This window comes from Conger conger, chromosome 5 (genome assembly GCF_963514075.1).
Source record: "Conger conger chromosome 5, fConCon1.1, whole genome shotgun sequence".
NCBI classification, from domain to species: Eukaryota; Metazoa; Chordata; class Actinopteri; order Anguilliformes; family Congridae; genus Conger; species Conger conger.
The window spans coordinates 26,559,679-26,580,134 of NC_083764.1; the positions used below are offsets into that span (position 1 = coordinate 26,559,679).

Genomic DNA, 20,456 nt, shown 5'->3' on the forward strand with positions numbered 1-20,456 from the left:
GAGCAAAAGTAAAAAAATAAGATTTTATCCCTATCCACTTTGCCCCCTTGTGGCTGAGTCATCGACATCTCAAATATTTGTGGGAAACTGGGGCTTCAGTAATTCCATAATGGGTGGACAATTTCCTCACAATCATTGACTGATAAAATCCGCACAGCCCTTGAGCAAGGCCCTTAACCCTGCATTGCTCCAGGGGAAGATTGTCTCCCGTTTAGTCTAATCAACTGTACGTCGCTCTGGATAAGAGCGTCTGCCAAATGCCAATAATGTAATATGTCTCATCGACATCTCAAATAAACGGATATGCGTTAGTTTTTATATCATAACTAAAATTATGATGTCATAAAACTGCATTTTTATTGTGATACAGGTTAGTTAAAAAGCATTAGGGTGAGTAATCCTTTTTGGAGAGCTTTTTGGACACTTTTTATTTGGACATGCTTTATCAAACATACTCTCATATATAATAAAACACACGTGAAGGTTAATTTTCTTTTAATTTTCTATCCAAAAATCTGCGTTAATAGAAAAATAAGCTTTTCTGATCATTCATGTGTCTGGACAAAAAGATATTCAGATGTTTTGTATTTGGAAAGATTTGGGGACACTTGAGGACATCCGTTTTGGGAAAGCTGATGTGGAATTTGAATGCCTGTCAATATCTTTACCATAAACACAGGTTGACATTTTGTGCACAAATAGAAAGTAGATCTGGGTTGGTCCTTGACTTAGACATTGAGATATTCAATGCTAAACTATAAAAACACAGTATTTACATGCTCTAACATGAATTTCTTCTTTAATTTAAGTCTCCAGCCATGTGGGTGCAGTAAACAGTTTGAGATATTGACACATTTATAGGACCAGTACAAAATAGGTGGAAATTTCCCTCTAGAGGGGCAAAGTGGAAAGGGTTAAGTCTCAATATAAGACAAAAAAGCTTGTTAGGGCCGAAGCACCGTAGGGTGCGAAGGACCCTATTGTTATTGGAAGGATTATTATTATTATTATTATTATTATTATTATTATTAGGGCCCAAGCACCGTAGGGTGCGAAGGACCCTATTGTTATTGGAAGGATTATTATTATTATTATTATTATTATTATTATTAGGGCCCAAGCACCGTAGGGTGCGAAGGACCCTATTGTTATTGGAAGGATTATTATTATTATTATTATTATTATTATTAGGGCCCAAGCACCGTAGGGTGCGAAGGACCCTATTGTTATTGTAAAGATTATTATTAGGGCCCAAGCACCGTAGGGTGCGAAGGACCCTATTGTTATTGTAAGGATTATTATTATTATTATTATTATTAGGGCCCAAGCACCGTAGGGTGCGAAGGACCCTATTGTTATTGGAAGGATTATTATTATTATTATTATTAGGGCCCAAGCACCGTAGGGTGCGAAGGACCCTATTGTTATTGGAAGGATTATTATTATTATTATTATTATTATTATTAGGGCCCAAGCACCGTAGGGTGCGAAGGACCCTATTGTTATTGTAAAGATTATTATTAGGGCCCAAGCACCGTAGGGTGCGAAGGACCCTATTGTTATTGGAAGGATTATTAGGGCCCAAGCACCGTAGGGTGCGAAGGACCCTATTGTTATTGTAAAGATTATTATTATTATTATTATTATGGCCCAAGCACCGTAGGGTGCGAAGGACCCTATTGTTATTGGAAGGATTATTATTATTAGGGCCCAAGCACCGTAGGGTGCGAAGGACCCTATTGTTATTGTAAAGATTATTATTATTATTATTATTAGGGCCCAAGCACCGTAGGGTGCAAAGGACCCTATTGTTATTGTAAAGATTATTATTATTATTATTAGGGCCCAAGCACCGTAGGGTGCGAAGGACCCTATTGTTATTGTAAAGATTATTATTATTATTATTAGGGCCCAAGCACCGTAGGGTGCCAAGGACCCTATTGTTATTGGAAGGATTATTATTATTATTATTAGGGCCCAAGCACCGTAGGGTGCCAAGGACCCTATTGTTATTGGAAGGATTATTATTATTATTATTATTATTATTATTATTATTAGGGCCCAAGCACCGTAGGGTGCGAAGGACCCTATTGTTATTGGAAGGATTATTATTATTATTATTATTATTATTATTATTATTAGGGCCCAAGCACCGTAGGGTGCGAAGGACCCTATTGTTATTGGAAGGATTATTATTATTATTAGGGCCCAAGCACCGTAGGGTGCCAAGGACCCTATTGTTATTGGAAGGATTATTATTATTATTATTATTATTATTAGGGCCCAAGCACCGTAGGGTGCGAAGGACCCTATTGTTATTGTAAAGATTATTATTATTATTATTATTATTATTATTATTAGAGCCCAAGCACCGTAGGGTGCGAAGGACCCTATTGTTATTGGAAGGATTATTATTATTATTATTATTATTAGGGCCCAAGCACCGTAGGGTGCGAAGGACCCTATTGTTATTGTAAGGATTATTATTATTATTATTATTATTAGGGCCCAAGCACCGTAGGGTGCGAAGGACCCTATTGTTATTGGAAGGATTATTATTATTATTATTATTAGGGCCCAAGCACCGTAGGGTGCGAAGGACCCTATTGTTATTGTAAAGATTATTATTATTATTATTATTATTATTATTATTAGAGCCCAAGCACCGTAGGGTGCGAAGGACCCTATTGTTATTGGAAGGATTATTATTATTATTATTATTATTATTATTATTATTAGGGCCCAAGCACCGTAGGGTGCCAAGGACCCTATTGTTATTGGAAGGATTATTATTATTATTATTATTATTATTAGGGCCCAAGCACCGTAGGGTGCGAAGGACCCTATTGTTATTGTAAAGATTATTATTATTATTATTATTATTATTATTATTAGAGCCCAAGCACCGTAGGGTGCGAAGGACCCTATTGTTATTGGAAGGATTATTATTATTATTATTATTATTAGGGCCCAAGCACCGTAGGGTGCGAAGGACCCTATTGTTATTGTAAGGATTATTATTATTATTATTATTATTAGGGCCCAAGCACCGTAGGGTGCGAAGGACCCTATTGTTATTGGAAGGATTATTATTATTATTATTATTAGGGCCCAAGCACCGTAGGGTGCGAAGGACCCTATTGTTATTGGAAGGATTATTATTATTATTATTATTATTAGGGCCCAAGCACCGTATGGTGTGCGAAGGACCCTATTGTTATTGTAAAGATTATTATTATTATTAGGGCCCAAGCACCGTAGGGTGCGAAGGACCCTATTGTTATTGTAAAGATTATTATTAGGGCCCAAGCACCGTAGGGTGCGAAGGACCCTATTGTTATTGGAAGGATTATTATTATTATTATTATTAGTATTATTATTATTATTATTATTATTATTCTTTCTCTTCCGTCAAATGGGCATTTTTGAGGGCCTTGCCCTCGCTAAAAAGTTTTGCAGACACATCAGAAGTGGTGGCCGTCAGGATGTATCAGATGCTCAGACCTGGGTTTGGCCGAGGGACTCCACAGCGCCCCCTATTGCACTGCCCCCCCCCCCCCCCGCATTGTTGTCTATTGTGGGCAGGCACTTTGAGCTACATGAACCTAATTTGGTATGCATGTGTGGCTCCTCAATTGAAACACATTTCTCATTCGCATTGATGCAAATATGCGAACAAGAAGTCAGCCATTTTGAATTTTGTGCGTTTTCACATGTACTACACTTTTAAGTACTCCTCCCAGGCGGTTCATCGCATTCACACCAAATGGGGTAAGAATGCTCTCAAGATAATCATGATTCTAAATTGCCAGGATATTTTTGATATCTCAAACGGTATGGTCATGGCGAGGTGTACAATTTTTATGTCACGCCGCGCCAAAAGGAAGTGTCCATAATTTTGTGATTTACATCGTCTGATCTGGCTGATATTTTACAAATATGTTCATTGTGTGAGTATACTCACATCCATGTCCCAAGAAGAAGTCAATGTTATAGCGCCACCATCTGGCAACAGGAAGTGAGGTTTTTGCTAGGGTATTCATCACATTCACACCAAATGAAGTCAGCATGATCTTAGGATAGTCCTGACCCTAAAAGCCAAACGGATTTTTAATATCTCAAATGGTTTGGCAATGGCGAGGCGTACAATACACACGTTACGAGCGAAAACAGGAAGTGGGCTTAATTCCGTTCTCCATCGTCTGATTGGGCTGAAATTTTACAGATATATTCACTGTTGGAGTGCAATCACATCCATATCCACATACATCTGGGCGTGGCTACACAGCGCCCCCTATGGTTCTTTTCTAATATTGTGGACATATACTTTCACGTAAATTCACCGAATATGGTATGCATATGGGTCTCCTCAAGACACACACATTTCTCATTTGCATCCCTTAACTTTTCCAAACAGGAAGTGAGCTATTCTGGATTTTGTGTGTTTTTAAATGTTTTTACACATACCAAACTCTGAAATCCTCCTCCTAGGGAGTTCATCACATTCACACCAAATGTGGTGAGAATGGTCTCAGGATAATCCTGATGCTAAATTGAAAGGATATTTCTGATATGTGAAACGGTACGGCTATGGCGAGGCGTACAATTTGAGGTCTCGCCACGGCAACAGGAAGTGGTCGTAATTTCATTCTAGATGGTCTGATCTGGTTGATATTACACAGATATGTTTGTTGTGGGAGTGTAATCACATCCATATCCCAAAAACGACTCAATGTTATAGCGCCACCATCTGGCAACAGGAAGTGGCTTTAATTTTACTCGACATTTTCCGATGTGGCCGAAAATTTAGAAATATGTATATTGTTGGAGTGTAATTAAATCCATATTCCAAAAACGACTCAATGTTATAGCGCCACCATCTGGCAACAGGAAGTGGCTTTAATTTTACTCGACATCTTCCAATTTGGCTGAAAATGTACAAATATGTTAATTTTTGGAGTGAAATCAAATACATAAACCATACCCGGCTCAATATTATAGCGCCACCATCTGGAAATAGGAAGTGAGGCTTATATCATTGATGCATTCCAATAGCAAAACCAACATCTTCATTGATCAAAGGGGAATTCCTGTGCACACTATACGTTGTCCAGGAAGGTGATTATTTCCAAAGTGTGTTCATATTGTGAAACATGTCATTGGCACAACTATGCCACCAAGGCGGTTGCGCCCATGGTGCTTGGGCCCGTTCATTGCTGCTTGCAGCTATATTTAGGGCCCAAGCACCGTAGGGTGCGAAGGACCCTATTGTTATTGGAAGGATTATTATTATTATTATTATTAGGGCCCAAGCACCGTAGGGTGCGAAGGACCCTATTGTTATTGGAAGGATTATTATTATTATTATTATTATTATTATTATTATTCTTTCTCTTCCGTCAAATGGGCATTTTTGAGGGCCTTGCCATGGCTAAAAAGTCTTGAAATTTTGCACACACATCAGAAGTGGTGGCCGTCAGGATCTATCAGATGCTCAGACCTGGGTGTGGCCGAGGGACTCCACAGCGCCCCCGATTGCGCTGCCCCCCCCCCCCCCCCCCTGCATTGTTGTCTATTGTGGGCAGGCACTTTGAGCTACATGAACCTAATTTGGTATGCATGTGTGGCTCCTCAATTGAAACACATTTCTCATTCGCATTGATGCAAATATGCGAACAGGAAGTCAGCCATTTTGAATTTTGTGCGTTTTCACATGTACTACACTTTTAAGTACTCCTCCTAGGCGGTTCATCGCATTCACACCAAATGGGGTAAGAATGGTCTCAAGATAGTCATGATTCTAAATTGCCAGGATATTTTTGATATCTCAAACGGTATGGTCATGGCGAGGCGTACAATTTTTATGTCACGCCGCGCCAAAAGGAAGTGGCCATAATTTTGTGGTTTACATCGTCTGATCTGGCTGATATTTTACAAATTTGTTCATTATGTGAGTATACTCACATCCATATCCCAAAAACAAGTCAATGTTATAGCGCCACCATCTGGCAACAGGAAGTGAGGTTTTTATCATATTTGTATGCGTTCCTGCTAGGGTATTCATCACATTCACACCAAATGTAGTCAGCATGATCTTAGCATAGTCCTGACTCTAACCGCCAAAGGGATTTTTGATATCTCAAACGGTTTGGCAATGGCGAGGCGTACAATACACACGTTACGAGCGAAAACAGGAAGTGGGCTTAATTCCGTTCTACATCGTCTGATTGGGCTGATATTTTACAGATACATTCAATGTTAGAGTGTAATCACATCCATATCCACATACATCTGGGCGTGGCTACGCAGCGCCCCCTATGGTTCTTTTCTAATATTGTGGACATATACTTTCACGTAAATTCACCGAATATGGTATGCATATGGGTCTCCTCAAGACACACACATTTCTCATTTGCATCCCTTAACTTTTCCAAACAGGAAGTGAGCTATTCTGGATTTTGTGTGTTTTTAAGTGTTTTTACACGTACCAAACTCTGAAATACTCCTCCTAGGGGGTTCATCACATTCACACCAAATGTGGTGAGAATGGTCTCAGGATAATCCTGATGCTAAATTGAAAGGATATTTCTGATATGTCAAACGGTACGGCTATAGCGAGGCGTACAATTTGAGGTCTCGCTGCGGGAACAGGAAGTGGTCTTAATTTCATTCCAGATGGTCTGATCTGGTTGATATTACACAGATATGTTCGTTGTGGGAGTGTAATCACATCCATATCCCAAAAATGACTCAATGTTATAGCGCCACCATCTGGCAACAGGAAGTGGCCTTAATTTTACTCGACATCTTCCGATGTTGCCGAAAATGTAGAAATATGTATATTGTTGGAGTGTAATTAAATCCATATTCCAAAAACGACTCAATGTTATAGCGCCACCATCTGGAAACTAGAACATTGAATTGACCTTAATTTCACTCAACATCTTCCGATGTGGCTGAAAATTTAGAAATAGGTTTATTATTGGAGTGTAATCAAATTCAAAAACCATACATGGCTCAATAATATAGCGCCACCATCTGGCAACAGGAAGTGAGTCTCATATCATTGATGTATTCCAATAGCAACACCAACATCTTCATTGATCAAAGGGGAATTCCTGTGCACACTATACGTTGCCAAGGAAGGTGATTATTTCCAAAGTGTGTACATATTGTTAAACATGTCATTGGCACAACTGTGCCACCAAGGCGGTTGCGCCCATGGTGCTTGGGCCCGTTCATTGCTGCTTGCAGCTATATTTATTATTATTATTCTTTCTCTTCCGTCAAATGGGCATTTTTGAGGGCCTTGCCCTGGCTAAAAAGTCTTGATATTTTGCAGACACATCAGAAGTGGTGGCCGTCAGGATGTATCAGATGCTCAGACCTGGGTTTGGCCGAGGGACTCCACAGCGCCCCCTATTGCGCTGACCCCCCCCCCCCCCCCCCCCGCATTGTTGTCTATTGTGGGCAGGCACTTTGAGCTACCTTCACCAAATTTAGTACGCATATAGCACTCCTCGGACCAAACACATTTCTAATTCGCATTGATGCAAATATGCGAACAGGAAGTCAGCCATTTTGAATTTCGTGCGTTTTCACATGTACTACACTTTTAAGTACTCCTCCTAGGCGGTTCATCGCATTCACACCAAATGGGGTAAGAATAGTCTCAACATAGTCATGATTCTAAATTGCCAGGATATTTTTGATATCTCAAACGGTATGGTCATGGCGAGGCGTACAATTTTTATGTCACGCCGCGCCAAAAGGAAGTGGCCATAATTTTGTGGTTTACATCGTCTGATCTGGCTGATATTTTACAAATATGTTCATTGTGTGAGTATACTCACATCCATGTCCCAAGAAGAAGTCAATGTTATAGCGCCACCATCTGGCAACAGGAAGTGAGGTTTTTATCATATTTGTATGTGTTCCTGCTAGGGTATTCATCACATTCACACCAAATGAAGTCAGCATGATCTTAGGATAGTCCTGACCCTAAAAGCCAAACGGATTTTTGATATCTCAAATGGTTTGGCAATGGCGAGGCGTACAATACACACGTTACGAGCGAAAACAGGAAGTGGGCTTAATTCCGTTCTACATTGTCTGATTGGGCTGAAATTTTACAGATATATTCACTGTTGGAGTGCAATCACATCCATATCCACATACATCTGGGCGTGGCTACGCAGCGCCCCCTATGGTTCTTTTCTAATATTGTGGACATATACTTTCACGTAAATTCACCGAATATGGTATGCATATGGGTCTCCTCAAGACACACACATTTCTCATTTGCATCCCTTAACGTTTCTAAACAGGAAGTGAGCTATTCTGGATTTTGTGTGTTTTTAAGTGTTTTTACACGTACCAAACTCTGAAATACTCCTCCTAGGGAGTTCATCACATTCACACCAAATGTGGTGAGAATGGTCTCAGGATAATCCTGATGCTAAATTGAAAGGATATTTCTGATATGTCAAACGGTACGGCTATGGCGAGGCGTACAATTTGAGGTCTCGCCGCGGCAACAGGAAGTGTTCGTAATTTCATTCTAGATGGTCTGATCTGGTTGATATTACACAGATATGTTCGTTGTGGGAGTATAATCTAATCCATATCCCAAAAATGACTCAATGTTATAGCGCCACCATCTGGCAACAGGAAGTGGCTTTAATTTCACTCGACATCTTCCGATGTGGCCGAAAATTTAGAAATATGTATATTGTTGGAGTGTAATTAAATCCATATTCCAAAAATGACTCAATGTTATAGCGCCACCATCTGGAAACTAGAACATTGAATTGACCTTAATTTCACTCAACATCTTCCGATGTGGCTGAAGATTTTGAAATAGATTTATTATTGGAGTGTAATCAAATTCAAAAACCATACACGGCTCAATATTATAGCGCCACCATCTGGCAACAGGAAGTGAGTCTTATGTCATTGATGCATTCCAATAGCAACACCAACATCTTCATTGATAAAAGGGGAATTCCTGTGCACACTATACATTGCCAAGGAAGGTGATTATTTCCAAAGTGTGTACATATTGTTAAACATGTCATTGGCACAACTATGCCACCAAGGCGGTTGCGCCCATGGTGCTTGGGCCCGTTCATTGCTGCTTGCAGCTATATTTAATATTTATTATTATTCTTTCTCTTCCTTCAAATGGGCATTTTTGAGGGCCTTGCCATGGCTAAAAAGTCTTGAAATTTTGCACACACATCAGAAGTGGTGGCCGTCAGGATCTATCAGATGCTCAGACCTGGGTGTGGCCGAGGGACTCCACAGCGCCCCCTATTGCGCTGCCCTCCCCCCCCCCATTGCATTGTTGTCTATTGTGGGCAGGCACTTTGAGCTACATGAACCTAATTTGGTAACCATGTGTGGCTCCTCAATTCAAACACATTTCTCATTCGCATTGATGCAAATATGCAAACAGGAAGTCAGCCATTTTTAATTTTGTGCATTTCCACATGTACTACACTTTTAAGTACTCCTCCTAGGCGGTTCATCGGATTCACACCAAATGTGGTAAGAATGGTCTCAAGATAGTCATGATTCTAAATTGCCAGGATATTTTTGATATCTCAAACGGTATGGTCATGGCGAGGCGTACAATTTTTATGTCACGCCGCGCCAACAGGAAGTAGCCATAAATTCATGGTCTACATTGTCTGATCTGGCTGATATTTTACAAATATGTTCAATGTTAGAGTGTAATCACATGCATATACCAAGAAGAAGTCAATGTTATAGCGCCACCATCTGGAAACAGGAATTGACCTTAATCTCGCTGAACATTTTCCGATGTGACTGAATATGTACAAATATGTTTATTTTTGGAGTTTAATCAAATTCAAAAACCATACACGGCTCAATATTATAGCGCAACCATCTGGCAATAGGAAGTGAGGCTTCTATCATTGATGCATTCCAATAGCAGCACCAACGTCTTCATTGATCAAAGGGGAATTCCTGTGCACAGTATACGTTGCCCAGGAATTAATGCAATATTATCCGACACTTCAGAGAGAAATTATTTAACCAAGATAAAAGGAAACATACAACTTTTGGCCAATAGATAGCGTACGTGTATAAGAGGGCAGTATAGCTTAATGGTTCAGGCAGTGGATTAAGACATGCAAGGTCCACGGTTCCATCCCCGGTGCGGCCACAATAAAGTTGAAGAGTTTCTTTAAGCCAATGGTTTTATTTTGAGTGCATATTTATAACCGAATGACTTCTCAAGCATAAATTGTGCCTCCCGCTGTAAAATCTATGGAAATTAATTCATCTCTGCTCTCCATACAGGACTGGAGCATGTTATCACAATGTGCAAGCAAGAAGTTATTTTTGTTTCATTCTACATTGTCTGATGTGGCTGAAACTTCACACATGTTCATTTTTGGAGTGTAATCTCATCCATATACCAATAAAGGCTCAATGGCATAGCGCCACCATCTGGCAACAGGAAGTGGCCTTAATTTCACTCGACATCTTCCGATGTGGCTGAAAATGTAGAAATATTTTTATTATTGGAGTGTAATTAAATCCATATTCCAAAAATGGCTCAATGTTATAGCGCCACCATCTGGCAACAGGAAGTGACTTTAATTTTACTCGACATCTTCCAATTTGGCTGAAAATGTACAAATATGTTAATTATTGGAGTGTAATCAAATCCATAAACCATACATGGCTCAATATTATAGCGCCACCATCTGGCAATAGGAAGTGAGGCTTATATCATTGATGCATTCCAATAGCAGCAGCAACATCTTCATTGATCAAAGGGGAATTCCTGTGCACCCTATACGTTGTCCAGGAAGGTGATTATTTCCAAAGTGTGTACATATTGTGAAACATGTCATTGGCACAACTATGCCACCAAGGCGGTTGCGCCCATGGTGCTTGGGCCCGTTCATTGCTGCTTGCAGCTATATTTTTCTTTGTTTTTGCAGTGTACACTTGTGCTGATATGTTTGGAAAGTGAGGCTTGATCAACCCCGAAATGGTGAAGAAGTTACCACAAATAATTATAAAACAATATTACAATTGAATACTATGACTTTATATAGCATATGAAACAAAATTAGATGCTTTGCCAAGGAAAGCAAATGCTTCTCATTAGTTTCATATGAGTCAATGATTGTCAGGAAGTTGTCCTCCCATTATGGAATTAATGAAGCCCCAGTTTCCCCACAACAAGCCATGTGTTGACTCACTGTACACGTAAGGATTCAGTCTGGAGTTAATCTGCAAGTTAAATATAGATGCTCTCTTGCACAAGAAGATTCCTGGCTACACCATTGTTCCAGGTTCAATGCTAAATATACACTCCTTACAGTAGGATTGTGAATGTAAACCCTTGTCCTCTGCCAACTATAGACAAAGCTACTTGTTGGTATTTATGATTTATCACGTATAGGTGTACATACAACAGCAGAAAAGTAAAACTGGATTCTGTATTTTTCCACAGAAGCTGAGGGGAGAAGGTGTCCTATTACAATGGAGGAGCAAGAGTTTGTGTAATAAGAGACACCAGATAGGATAAATGGCAGATCTCTCCCCCAGGCCTCCTCTGAGACCAACCTCACCTCATCTGTGAAAGAACACCCTATTTGCAGCATCTGCAGTCCAAAAGGAGGAAAGCTTTAACAAAGCCTGGCCCAATTTTGAAGCATTCCATTTGGGTAATGCATTCTTGTGGTGGGATTCATACACTGTAGTGAGAGTATGGATAAAAAACAAAAACAAAGATGGTTTACTGAATACATGAGCTGACCATCTAGTTATGACAGAGAATCTGTATCAGGGTGCTGTATTGTGAGGCTGTGTCTTAAGGTAAAGTGATCAGGGACACACACACACTTTGTGTGTGCGTGTGAGGGTATGTGTTTATGTGTGAGGGCGTTGATCTCACCTGAGGTCAGGGTAGTGCTGGGTCAGTGTGATGACCTCCAGCTGGATGGATCCAGGGTCCTGTAGCCTGAGCACTTCTGCAATGTTAGGGAGGATATCCTGCAGCCACGTCTCTTTAGACCCCTGCGTGCACACAGACGGCGTATACTGTAAAACCTCACAGCTTTCTGTGAGTGCACACTGAAAGTTCTCTATTCCCTCTTGCAGGCCGCTGAAAAGAGAAAGCAGTATGAAAGACAGTATTCATTGCACTGCTCTTCAATGACATCAGAAATGGCCCATTATCTGTCTGTTTTATATAACGCATGCCATGGCAAGTCAAAAAGAGCCACAAAAAACGGAAACTGAAAGCAAGAATCAAATACTTTTTATCTGCCTTATGGTCCACACATTTCCAGAATAAATTTGTTGGAAAAGTTTCCCACATGGGAGAAACAGAGACAGTTGCATTCCTTTTCCCCTGCGTACAAAACACACCCCCTCACTGAATCTGCCGTACTACAATTCGTCAAAGATAGTGAACACATAATTTTTTTTCCATCTTTTTGTACTGGAGGGATATTAAGGGGCTTATCTAAATATCTATATACAGTGGGCTCCAGAATTATTTGCATCCTTAATAAAAAAGGCTGCATGTAATAAAAAAACATTGATAATGACCTATATGTGAAAATCTATATTATTTTATTTCAATATTTTTTTACTCGAATAAATTGAATAATTTACTCTCATGTTTCAATGTTTCTTATTTAGTAATCTATTTTTTTTTCAGAAAACCACAGCTGCCAAAATGATTCGCACCCCTATCAAGTATTGTAAATAAAATCAAGCAAAGTGACATTGGCATTATAATTTTACACACAGATGGGGATTAACCATCACAAGTTGGATAATGGGTACAAAAAAATACGGTTAATGGATGGTTAAACGTACCACTAGGCACTATAAGGGCAATTATAAAAAGACGTAAGACATATGAAATGGTTGCAAACTTGCCAGGAATGCAAGTGCATATTATACCCACATATGGTTAGGAAGATGGTTTGGGAGGCCATAAGTAACCAAAGATTGCAGAGTGCAGTTGTGTCTTGGGGTCACCAAGTCTAGAAAAACATTAAATGGCACCTCAATACCAACAAACTCTTTGGAATGGTGGCACAAAGGCTGCCCTTACTGAGCATACTCATGGCTGCCATCTTTGCCAGAGGTGTTTGCACAAAGTATTCAACCAGGGGTGCCAATAATTGTGGAACCTGTTTATTTTTATTTATTTATTTGGCATATAAAAATACACATCATACAATTTGGAGAAGGCTACACATTTCTGTGACTTACATATAAAGAGGCATAATAAAAAATAAAAACAAAAATTTAATTTAAAAAGGGGGGAAAAAAACCCAACAACAACAGGTGTAATTTAAATGAAGTTAACTTATTTTCAATGTATAAAGAAGTGCTTAGAGATCTGATATCATCTGCATTATTGTTAACCATCTTTTAGCAAACAAATTTGTTTTCAACTGTAATTTAGCTGTGATTTTCTCCATTATAAAACACTTCTTACCCTGCCTCTCCATTGCATTATGTTGGGGGGTTGCGGCTTCAACCAGGAAACAGTTTACATCGTTTTTCACTATTAAAAGCAGGGTTCTCAGGAGATAAATTAAATCCTTATCAGTCACGCTACCAGGAGGTATGCCCAATATGAAAAGTGCCGGATCGAGTGTGAAGTCAATACCCAGAACCTGTTTGATCTCCTCTTGAACACAGTTCAGATGTATTGCTATATTTTCAGATTACAAAAGGAGTGTTAAAGTATCGCATTTTCACCTTCCAATCAAATTCCCTCCAAGTTGGGCTACTGGTTAATTTATGTCCTGCTTTCAATGTTTCCTCCCATTTTTCTTTGACATCCATATTGTTATCATTAGATTCCTGTTTTGATATAATCCCCTTTTTGTCTTTTCCCCGGCAAATGATATTAACAGTTCCTCTAGTTTTGTTGGTGTTTTACAAATATACACCCATTCCTGATGTCTCTGGAGGTAATGCCTGAGTTGGAGGTATTTATAAAAATCATGAGTTGGTAGATTGAACTCCTGTGAAAGTTGTTTGAATGTCTTCATAGTTTGTCCCTTCAATACTTGTGCTATATATCAATCAAAATCAATATATACCCCTTATTGGCCCATTTGCTATATGCCTCCGCTATCTCTGTTTGCTTTACCAAAATTTGTTTGGGCCTTATGAAGTTGGAAGGCTAATAAACAGCTTGCCCTATTACCCATCTCATAGTATCTTTGACCTGTGAAACGCAGTGCTCCTTCTGCTTTATACAGTGGTGTGAAAAAGTGTTTGCCCCCTTCCTGATTTCTTATTTTTTTTGCATGTTGGTCACACTTAAATGTTTCAGATCATCAAACAAATTTAAATATTAGTCAAAGACAACACAAGTAAACACAAAATGCAGTTTTTAAATGAAGGTTTTTATTATTAAGGGAGAAAAAAATCCAAACCTACATGGCCCTGTGTGAAAAGGTGATTGCCCCCTAAACCTAATAACTGGTTGGGCCACCCTTAGCAGCAACAACTGCAATCAAGCATTTGCGATAACTTGCAATGAGTCTCTTACAGCGCTGTGGAGGAATTTTGGCCCACTCATCTTTGCAGAATTGTTGTAATTCAGCCACATTGGAGGGTTTTTGAGCATGAACCGCCTTTTTAAGGTCATGCCACAGCATCTCAATAGGATTCAGGTCAGGACTTTGACTAGGCCACTCCAAAGTCTTCATTTTGTTTTTCTTCAGCCATTCAGAGGTGGACTTGCTGGTGTGTTTTCAATCATTGTCCTGCTGCAGAACCGGCCGGACATTCTCCTTCAGGATTTTTTGGTAGACAGCAGAATTCATGGTTCCATTTATCACAGCAAGTCTTCCAGGTCCTGAAGCAGCAAAACAGCCCCAGACCATCACACTACCACCACCATATTTTACTGTTGGTATGATGTTCTTTTTCTGAAATGCGGTGTTACTTTTACGCCAGATGTAATGGGACACGCACCTTCCAAAAAGTTCAACTTTTGTCTCGTCAGACCTCGTCAGTATTTTCCCAAAAGTCTTGGGGATCATCAAGATGTTTTCTGGCAAAATTGAGACGAGCCTTAATGTTCTTTTTGCTCAACAGTGGTTTTCGTCTTGGAACTCTGCCATGCAGGCCATTTTTGGCCAGTCTCTTTCTTATGGTGGAGTCATGAACACTGACCTTAACTGAGGCAAGTGAGGCCTGCAGTTCTTTGGATGTTGTTGTGTGGTCTTTTGTGACCTCTTGGATGAGTCGTCACTGCGCTCTTGGGGTAATTTTGGTCGGCCGGCCACTCCTGGGAAGGTTCACCACTGTTTTTGTGGATAATGGCTCTCACTGTGGTTCGCTGGAGTCCCAAAGCTTTAGAAATGGCTTCATAACCTTTTCCAGACTGATAGATCTCAATTACTTTCTTTCTCATTTGTTCCTGAATTTCTTTAGATCTCGATATGATGTCTAGCTTTTGAGGATCATTTGGTCTACTTCACTCAGGCAGGTCCTATTTAAGTGATTACTTGATTGAGAACAGGTATGGCAGTAATCAGGCCTGGGTGTGGCTAGAGAAATTGAACTCAGGTTTGATAAACCACAGTTATGTTTTAACAGGGGGGGCAATCACTTTTTCACACAGGGCCATGTAGGTTTGGATTTTTTTTCTACCTTAACAATAAAAACCTTCATTTAAAAACTGCATTTTGTGTTTACTTGTGTTGTCTTTGACTAATATTTAAATTGGTTTGATCTGAAACATTTAAGTGTGACAAACATGCAAAAAAAATAAAAATAAAAATAAAAAAAAAGAAATCAGGAAGGGGGCAAACACTTTTTCACACCACTGTATGTTAAAAGTTCATTTAACCTATGCCTGATTTTTTCCAGTTCACAGAGTGTGAAGCTGTCTGCCCTTCTTTTATGTTCCAGCTGTAGTTCTTTGATTTTATTCTCTAACACTCTTTGCTGTTCTAGGCGTGCTTTTCTTAACCTGGATGTTATTTCTATTATTTTCCCTCTTATAACTGCTTTTCCCCCCTCCCATAAAATCGATGGTGACACCTCGCCATTGTCATTCATTTGAAAGTATTCCTTTAAATTTTGTTTTATTTCTTTTACCACCCTCTCATCTGATAGGATTGACACATTAAGTCTCCAGTACTTAAAGGAAGATTCATTACCTATATCTATAGTTGTGTAATAGAGTGTAATAGGGGCATGATCACTTATAGTTATACATAAAATCCGGAACTGTAAAATTGAGAGTATATGTTGTTGTGATAAGTAAAATAAATCTATCCTTGAAAAACTGCCATGTGGATTGGAATAAAAAGTTAAATCCTTCCCTCTAGGATTATTATTTATCCATGGATCAGCAAGACCTAATTCCTTAATAATATTACTTAATACTCTGGTTTTTATTGTAATTGGTCCCTGTTCCAGTGGCAATCTGTCTAATTTACCATTCTGTACTGTATTAAAATCCTCAGCCATTAATATCATCCCCTTTCCATTACTGGTTATCACATCAGCTATGTTTAAAAAAAATGTCTCATTCTCCTCATTTGGTGCAAATATATTTAGTATAGATAATCACCTCTCCGACAATCATTACATATCTTCCCTTGTTATCTTTTATCACTTTCTCTGCAGAGAATGGTAGATTTATTCATTAATATGGCTACCCCCCTTTTCTTGCCATATGAGGCATAGAATACTTGGTTTACCCATTCCCTTTTCAGTTTTGAGTTTCTTGTAATAAAGCAATTGAACATTGTAATTTCTTCAGTTGACTCAGTATTTTTTTTCTTTTGATGGGGTGATTTAGACCGTGGACATTATAAGAAATAAGATTTAACCGAGTCATATTAGTTTAGGTTGAAAACCCTTCTCTCTGCACCTCATATAAACCAAAACTATTTTACTCCTTGTAGAAACCAAAACAACATTGCAGCACATCACAGAGTAAGAAAAGAAAATAAACATCTCTTTCAGAACTATAATACAATAACAAAACAAAGACAAACTCAAAAGTATGACTTCCATAAGTAATCAAGAGAGATGTGGCAAATTCTCTCTGGGGAAATAGCACTGCGTGCAACTACTGTCTACTGTTATTTACATGTATTTATTCAAGTCCTTTCTCTGGTCCTTACCGTAGTTATCATGTTATCAGCTCACGACAGGGGCTCACATAATGAAGGCTTATGTGTCTTCTTCTGTGATGTGTGGCTGATTCTTCTTTTCCTTCCGTGCAGTCACTTTAGTCCAGCTGCCAAGTTGCTTCATTTCCTCTGCAATTTATCAGTCTCATCTTCGTCCACGTGAATCTTCAACATTGGCGCCGCTTCCATTAGTGTCGTGAAAGTCTTTGACACTTTCAGTTGCGCAGGATAAGGGGATTGTGCCTTCACGTTCTTCTCCTTTAGTTCTTATCACATCTTGCACCAATTTTAGCTTTTTTGTGTGTCAGCGGTGTATGAATGAATTGTTCGCCCCTCGTATCCAGTCTTGCATTTCCAAGCTTGCTGTATTACATGGTCTTTTACACGGGAGTATAAGAAACGGACAATGATCGCTCTCGGGGGTGCGTTCTTTTCTTTTGGTTTAGCTACCAGCGAATGGTGGGCTCTTTCAATGCGAAAGTCGATGTTGTCTGGAATTTGCAATGTTGCTCAAATAAAATTAGTCACAAAACCTATGGTGCCGTCTTTTTCAGAGCACTCCGCGATACCATGAATCCGTATATTATTGCGTCTCGACCTAGATTCTAAGTCGTCACACTTCGCCACCAACCTTGCTTCTTGCTGAAGTAGAAATGTGACCGATCTTTCCAATCGTGTTGTTCTGTCTTCCGTGCCCCCCATCCTATCCTCCATGTTTACAGTCCGTTGCTCTAACGAGGCTGTTCTTTGCACAAGTTCTTTCACATTAGCCTCTAGTCTTGTCATCGCTGTTTTATTGCCATCGACTGCTTCTGTGTACTGCTGTGTCAGTTTACGAATCTCCGTCAGTATCAATGAGTTCTGTTCCTCACCATCAGGTATGGTCCCCGGCGTTATTCCCTTTGCCGTGTCGCTGCATTCAGCATTTGCATTTCCCTTTTTGTTGTCTCGCTTTTTTCTTCATCTCGTTTTGATAACTTTCTTTATCGAGTTTTTGTAAGTCTGACTCACTTTCTGCCATGGCGCTGGACAGAAGCAGATCAAAAATATTCTTCAGGAATCAGGTGTGGATTTGTCAATGACCACAGCACACCGATAACTTTCTTTATCGAGTTTTTGTAAGTCTGATTCACTTTCTGCCATTAATATCGTTTTAAAGAGCTAGTTTTCGCGCTGCATCCTACCACATGGCGCCACCGGAAATCCGTGGAACCTGTTTTTTGGATAAATATTTTTCTAAATAATGAATAATAATAGACTCGTTCTAATGATGATAGATTTTGACCAATCATAGCAGGGTAGATTCAGCTAGCGGCATTTTGGACAGAAGCAGGAGAATAAGTCACACATTACCTTAGTCCTTAGGGTAACAGGGGTTTCAAACTATGTACTGTTTTTTATTTGAGCCTCAGATTTTGATTATAGAATTCGGGCTGTAAGTTTGCATATAGTGCATATAAAGTGAAATGTGTGATTTGTGTTGTCTAATAACAAATGTTGCTTATATTCTGTGCTTTAATGCAGTTAAATGAATTTGGCTGATTGAGTAATTGGAATCAATTAAGGCAGCAATAATTGGTTAAAAAGACAACCTGCATACACACGGCCTTCCCTGGCAACAAATTTTAGAGCACTGCCTGATATAGACATTCAAAAGAATAAAACCCATTCATATTTAAAAGTGTGTGGTTCAATAGGGGCGGCACGGATGGTGCAGTGGGTAGCACTGCCGCCTCACAGCAAGGAGGTCCTGGGTTCGAATCCCCGTCGGCCGGGGCCTCTCTGTGCGGAGTTTGCATGTTCTCCCCGTGTCTGCGTGGGTTTCCTCCGGGTACTCCGGTTTCCTCCCACAGTCCAAAGACATGCACGTTAGGCTGATTGGAGAGTCTAAATTGCCCGTAGGTATGAGTGTGTGAGTGAATGGTGTGTGTGCCCTGCGATAGACTGGCGACCTGTCCAGGGTGTTTTCCTGCCTTTCGCCCAATGTATGCTGGGATAGGCTCCAGCCCCCCTGCGACCCTGATCAGGATAAGCGGGTTCAGATAATGGATGGTTCAATAGGTGGGAATTCCAATGTTGTAATACAATGTGTTTTGTTAAAGGAAAGTACTCACTGCTTCAATAAAGACTATATTGATTTTCTTGCTGTCTTCACACAGCAGTGATGCAGCCACATCCTGTTGCTCCTTGTCCTTCAACTTCACCTTCCCCTTCATCATCCGCGTTACGTACTCCACTATCACCTGCACATGCAGCCGGCTGGCCAGCTCCTGCACACACACACACACACACACACACACACACACATACACACAGATCTTAATCTATCTTATAGTGCAGTGCCAGCTTACACTCTAAGTGTTAGGTTCCACCAAGCAACCCTATCTTGTTCAAGGGTTGTTTGTTGCTTCCATTTTTCACACCATAAAGTTCCATAATTAACTAAAAAAGGTTCCTCTATGAAGACAAGCCAAACAATCCTTTTTTTCTGAGATTGTAGAACTGAACCCCAGCGCCCCCCGCCCCTTTTAGCACTAATATTACCTCACCCTATTGCTCTTCCTAACCAATTATATGAATGCAACAATGACTAAGCACTATTGTAAAATAATAATTTATAATAATTATTTCTTAATTGTTTTCTCTGATGCTGTCGGCCCCATGCATCATCAGCAGTTGAGTGTTAGGGTTCCTTACTTGGCGGCAGGTGGGCTTCAGGTCACCGTAGTCCCAAATGTGGCTCTCAAGCAGTTCCACCAGCTGCCAGCTACCCTCCTCAAGCCAGGCCTGTGTCCACAGTTGCTTGTATTGTACCTGTAGATGAGTGTAGATGAGTGTCAATTAAGCCCTGAACCCAGAAGCCAGACTTCTACCACTTGCCCTCTAAACGAGAAGAAAACAAGCAAGACAAGCTAATTTTGCTCATATATGTTCACAGTAGGGGTGTGAACAGTTAAATGTATAACGGTGTTGTAAACATTAACAAACCTTTACAAACCGATACAAAATGCACAAATGGGTCGGACAATTGAAAAAAATATTCTGGCTGCGTAATAACTTCCAGTCCATTAGTTTACATTCTAGCACTCGACAAGTGCATCCTAGCAAGTAATCTAGCAATTTCAGGGGGGTAAGAATGTAAACACCACAGGGAATTGAATGCTGCAGTATTATAGTTAATAAATAATTTATGTGTTTTAAATCTGTAGGCATGGATCACTTATGGCTTATTGTATGGCGTTTCTTAAGGTTCAGAGGACATAGACTTTCCACTATGCT

The 20,456-nt window shown here is 39.8% G+C and overlaps 1 protein-coding gene across 3 annotated transcripts in view; it reads right to left on the reverse strand.

Moving 5' to 3' along the window:
• LOC133127947 (tumor necrosis factor alpha-induced protein 2-like) overlaps positions 1–20,456 on the reverse strand; it is a 48,142-nt gene that overhangs the window by 2,261 nt on the left and 25,425 nt on the right. For all 3 annotated transcript variants that reach the window (XM_061241089.1, XM_061241092.1, XM_061241090.1), the window contains 3 exons: positions 19,875–19,991; positions 19,292–19,447; positions 11,942–12,063 (listed from right to left, as the gene is read on the reverse strand). In XM_061241089.1, the coding sequence (XP_061097073.1) occupies positions 11,942–12,063; positions 19,292–19,447; positions 19,875–19,991 (395 nt within the window). The remainder of the gene's footprint in view (positions 1–11,941; positions 12,064–19,291; positions 19,448–19,874; positions 19,992–20,456) is intronic.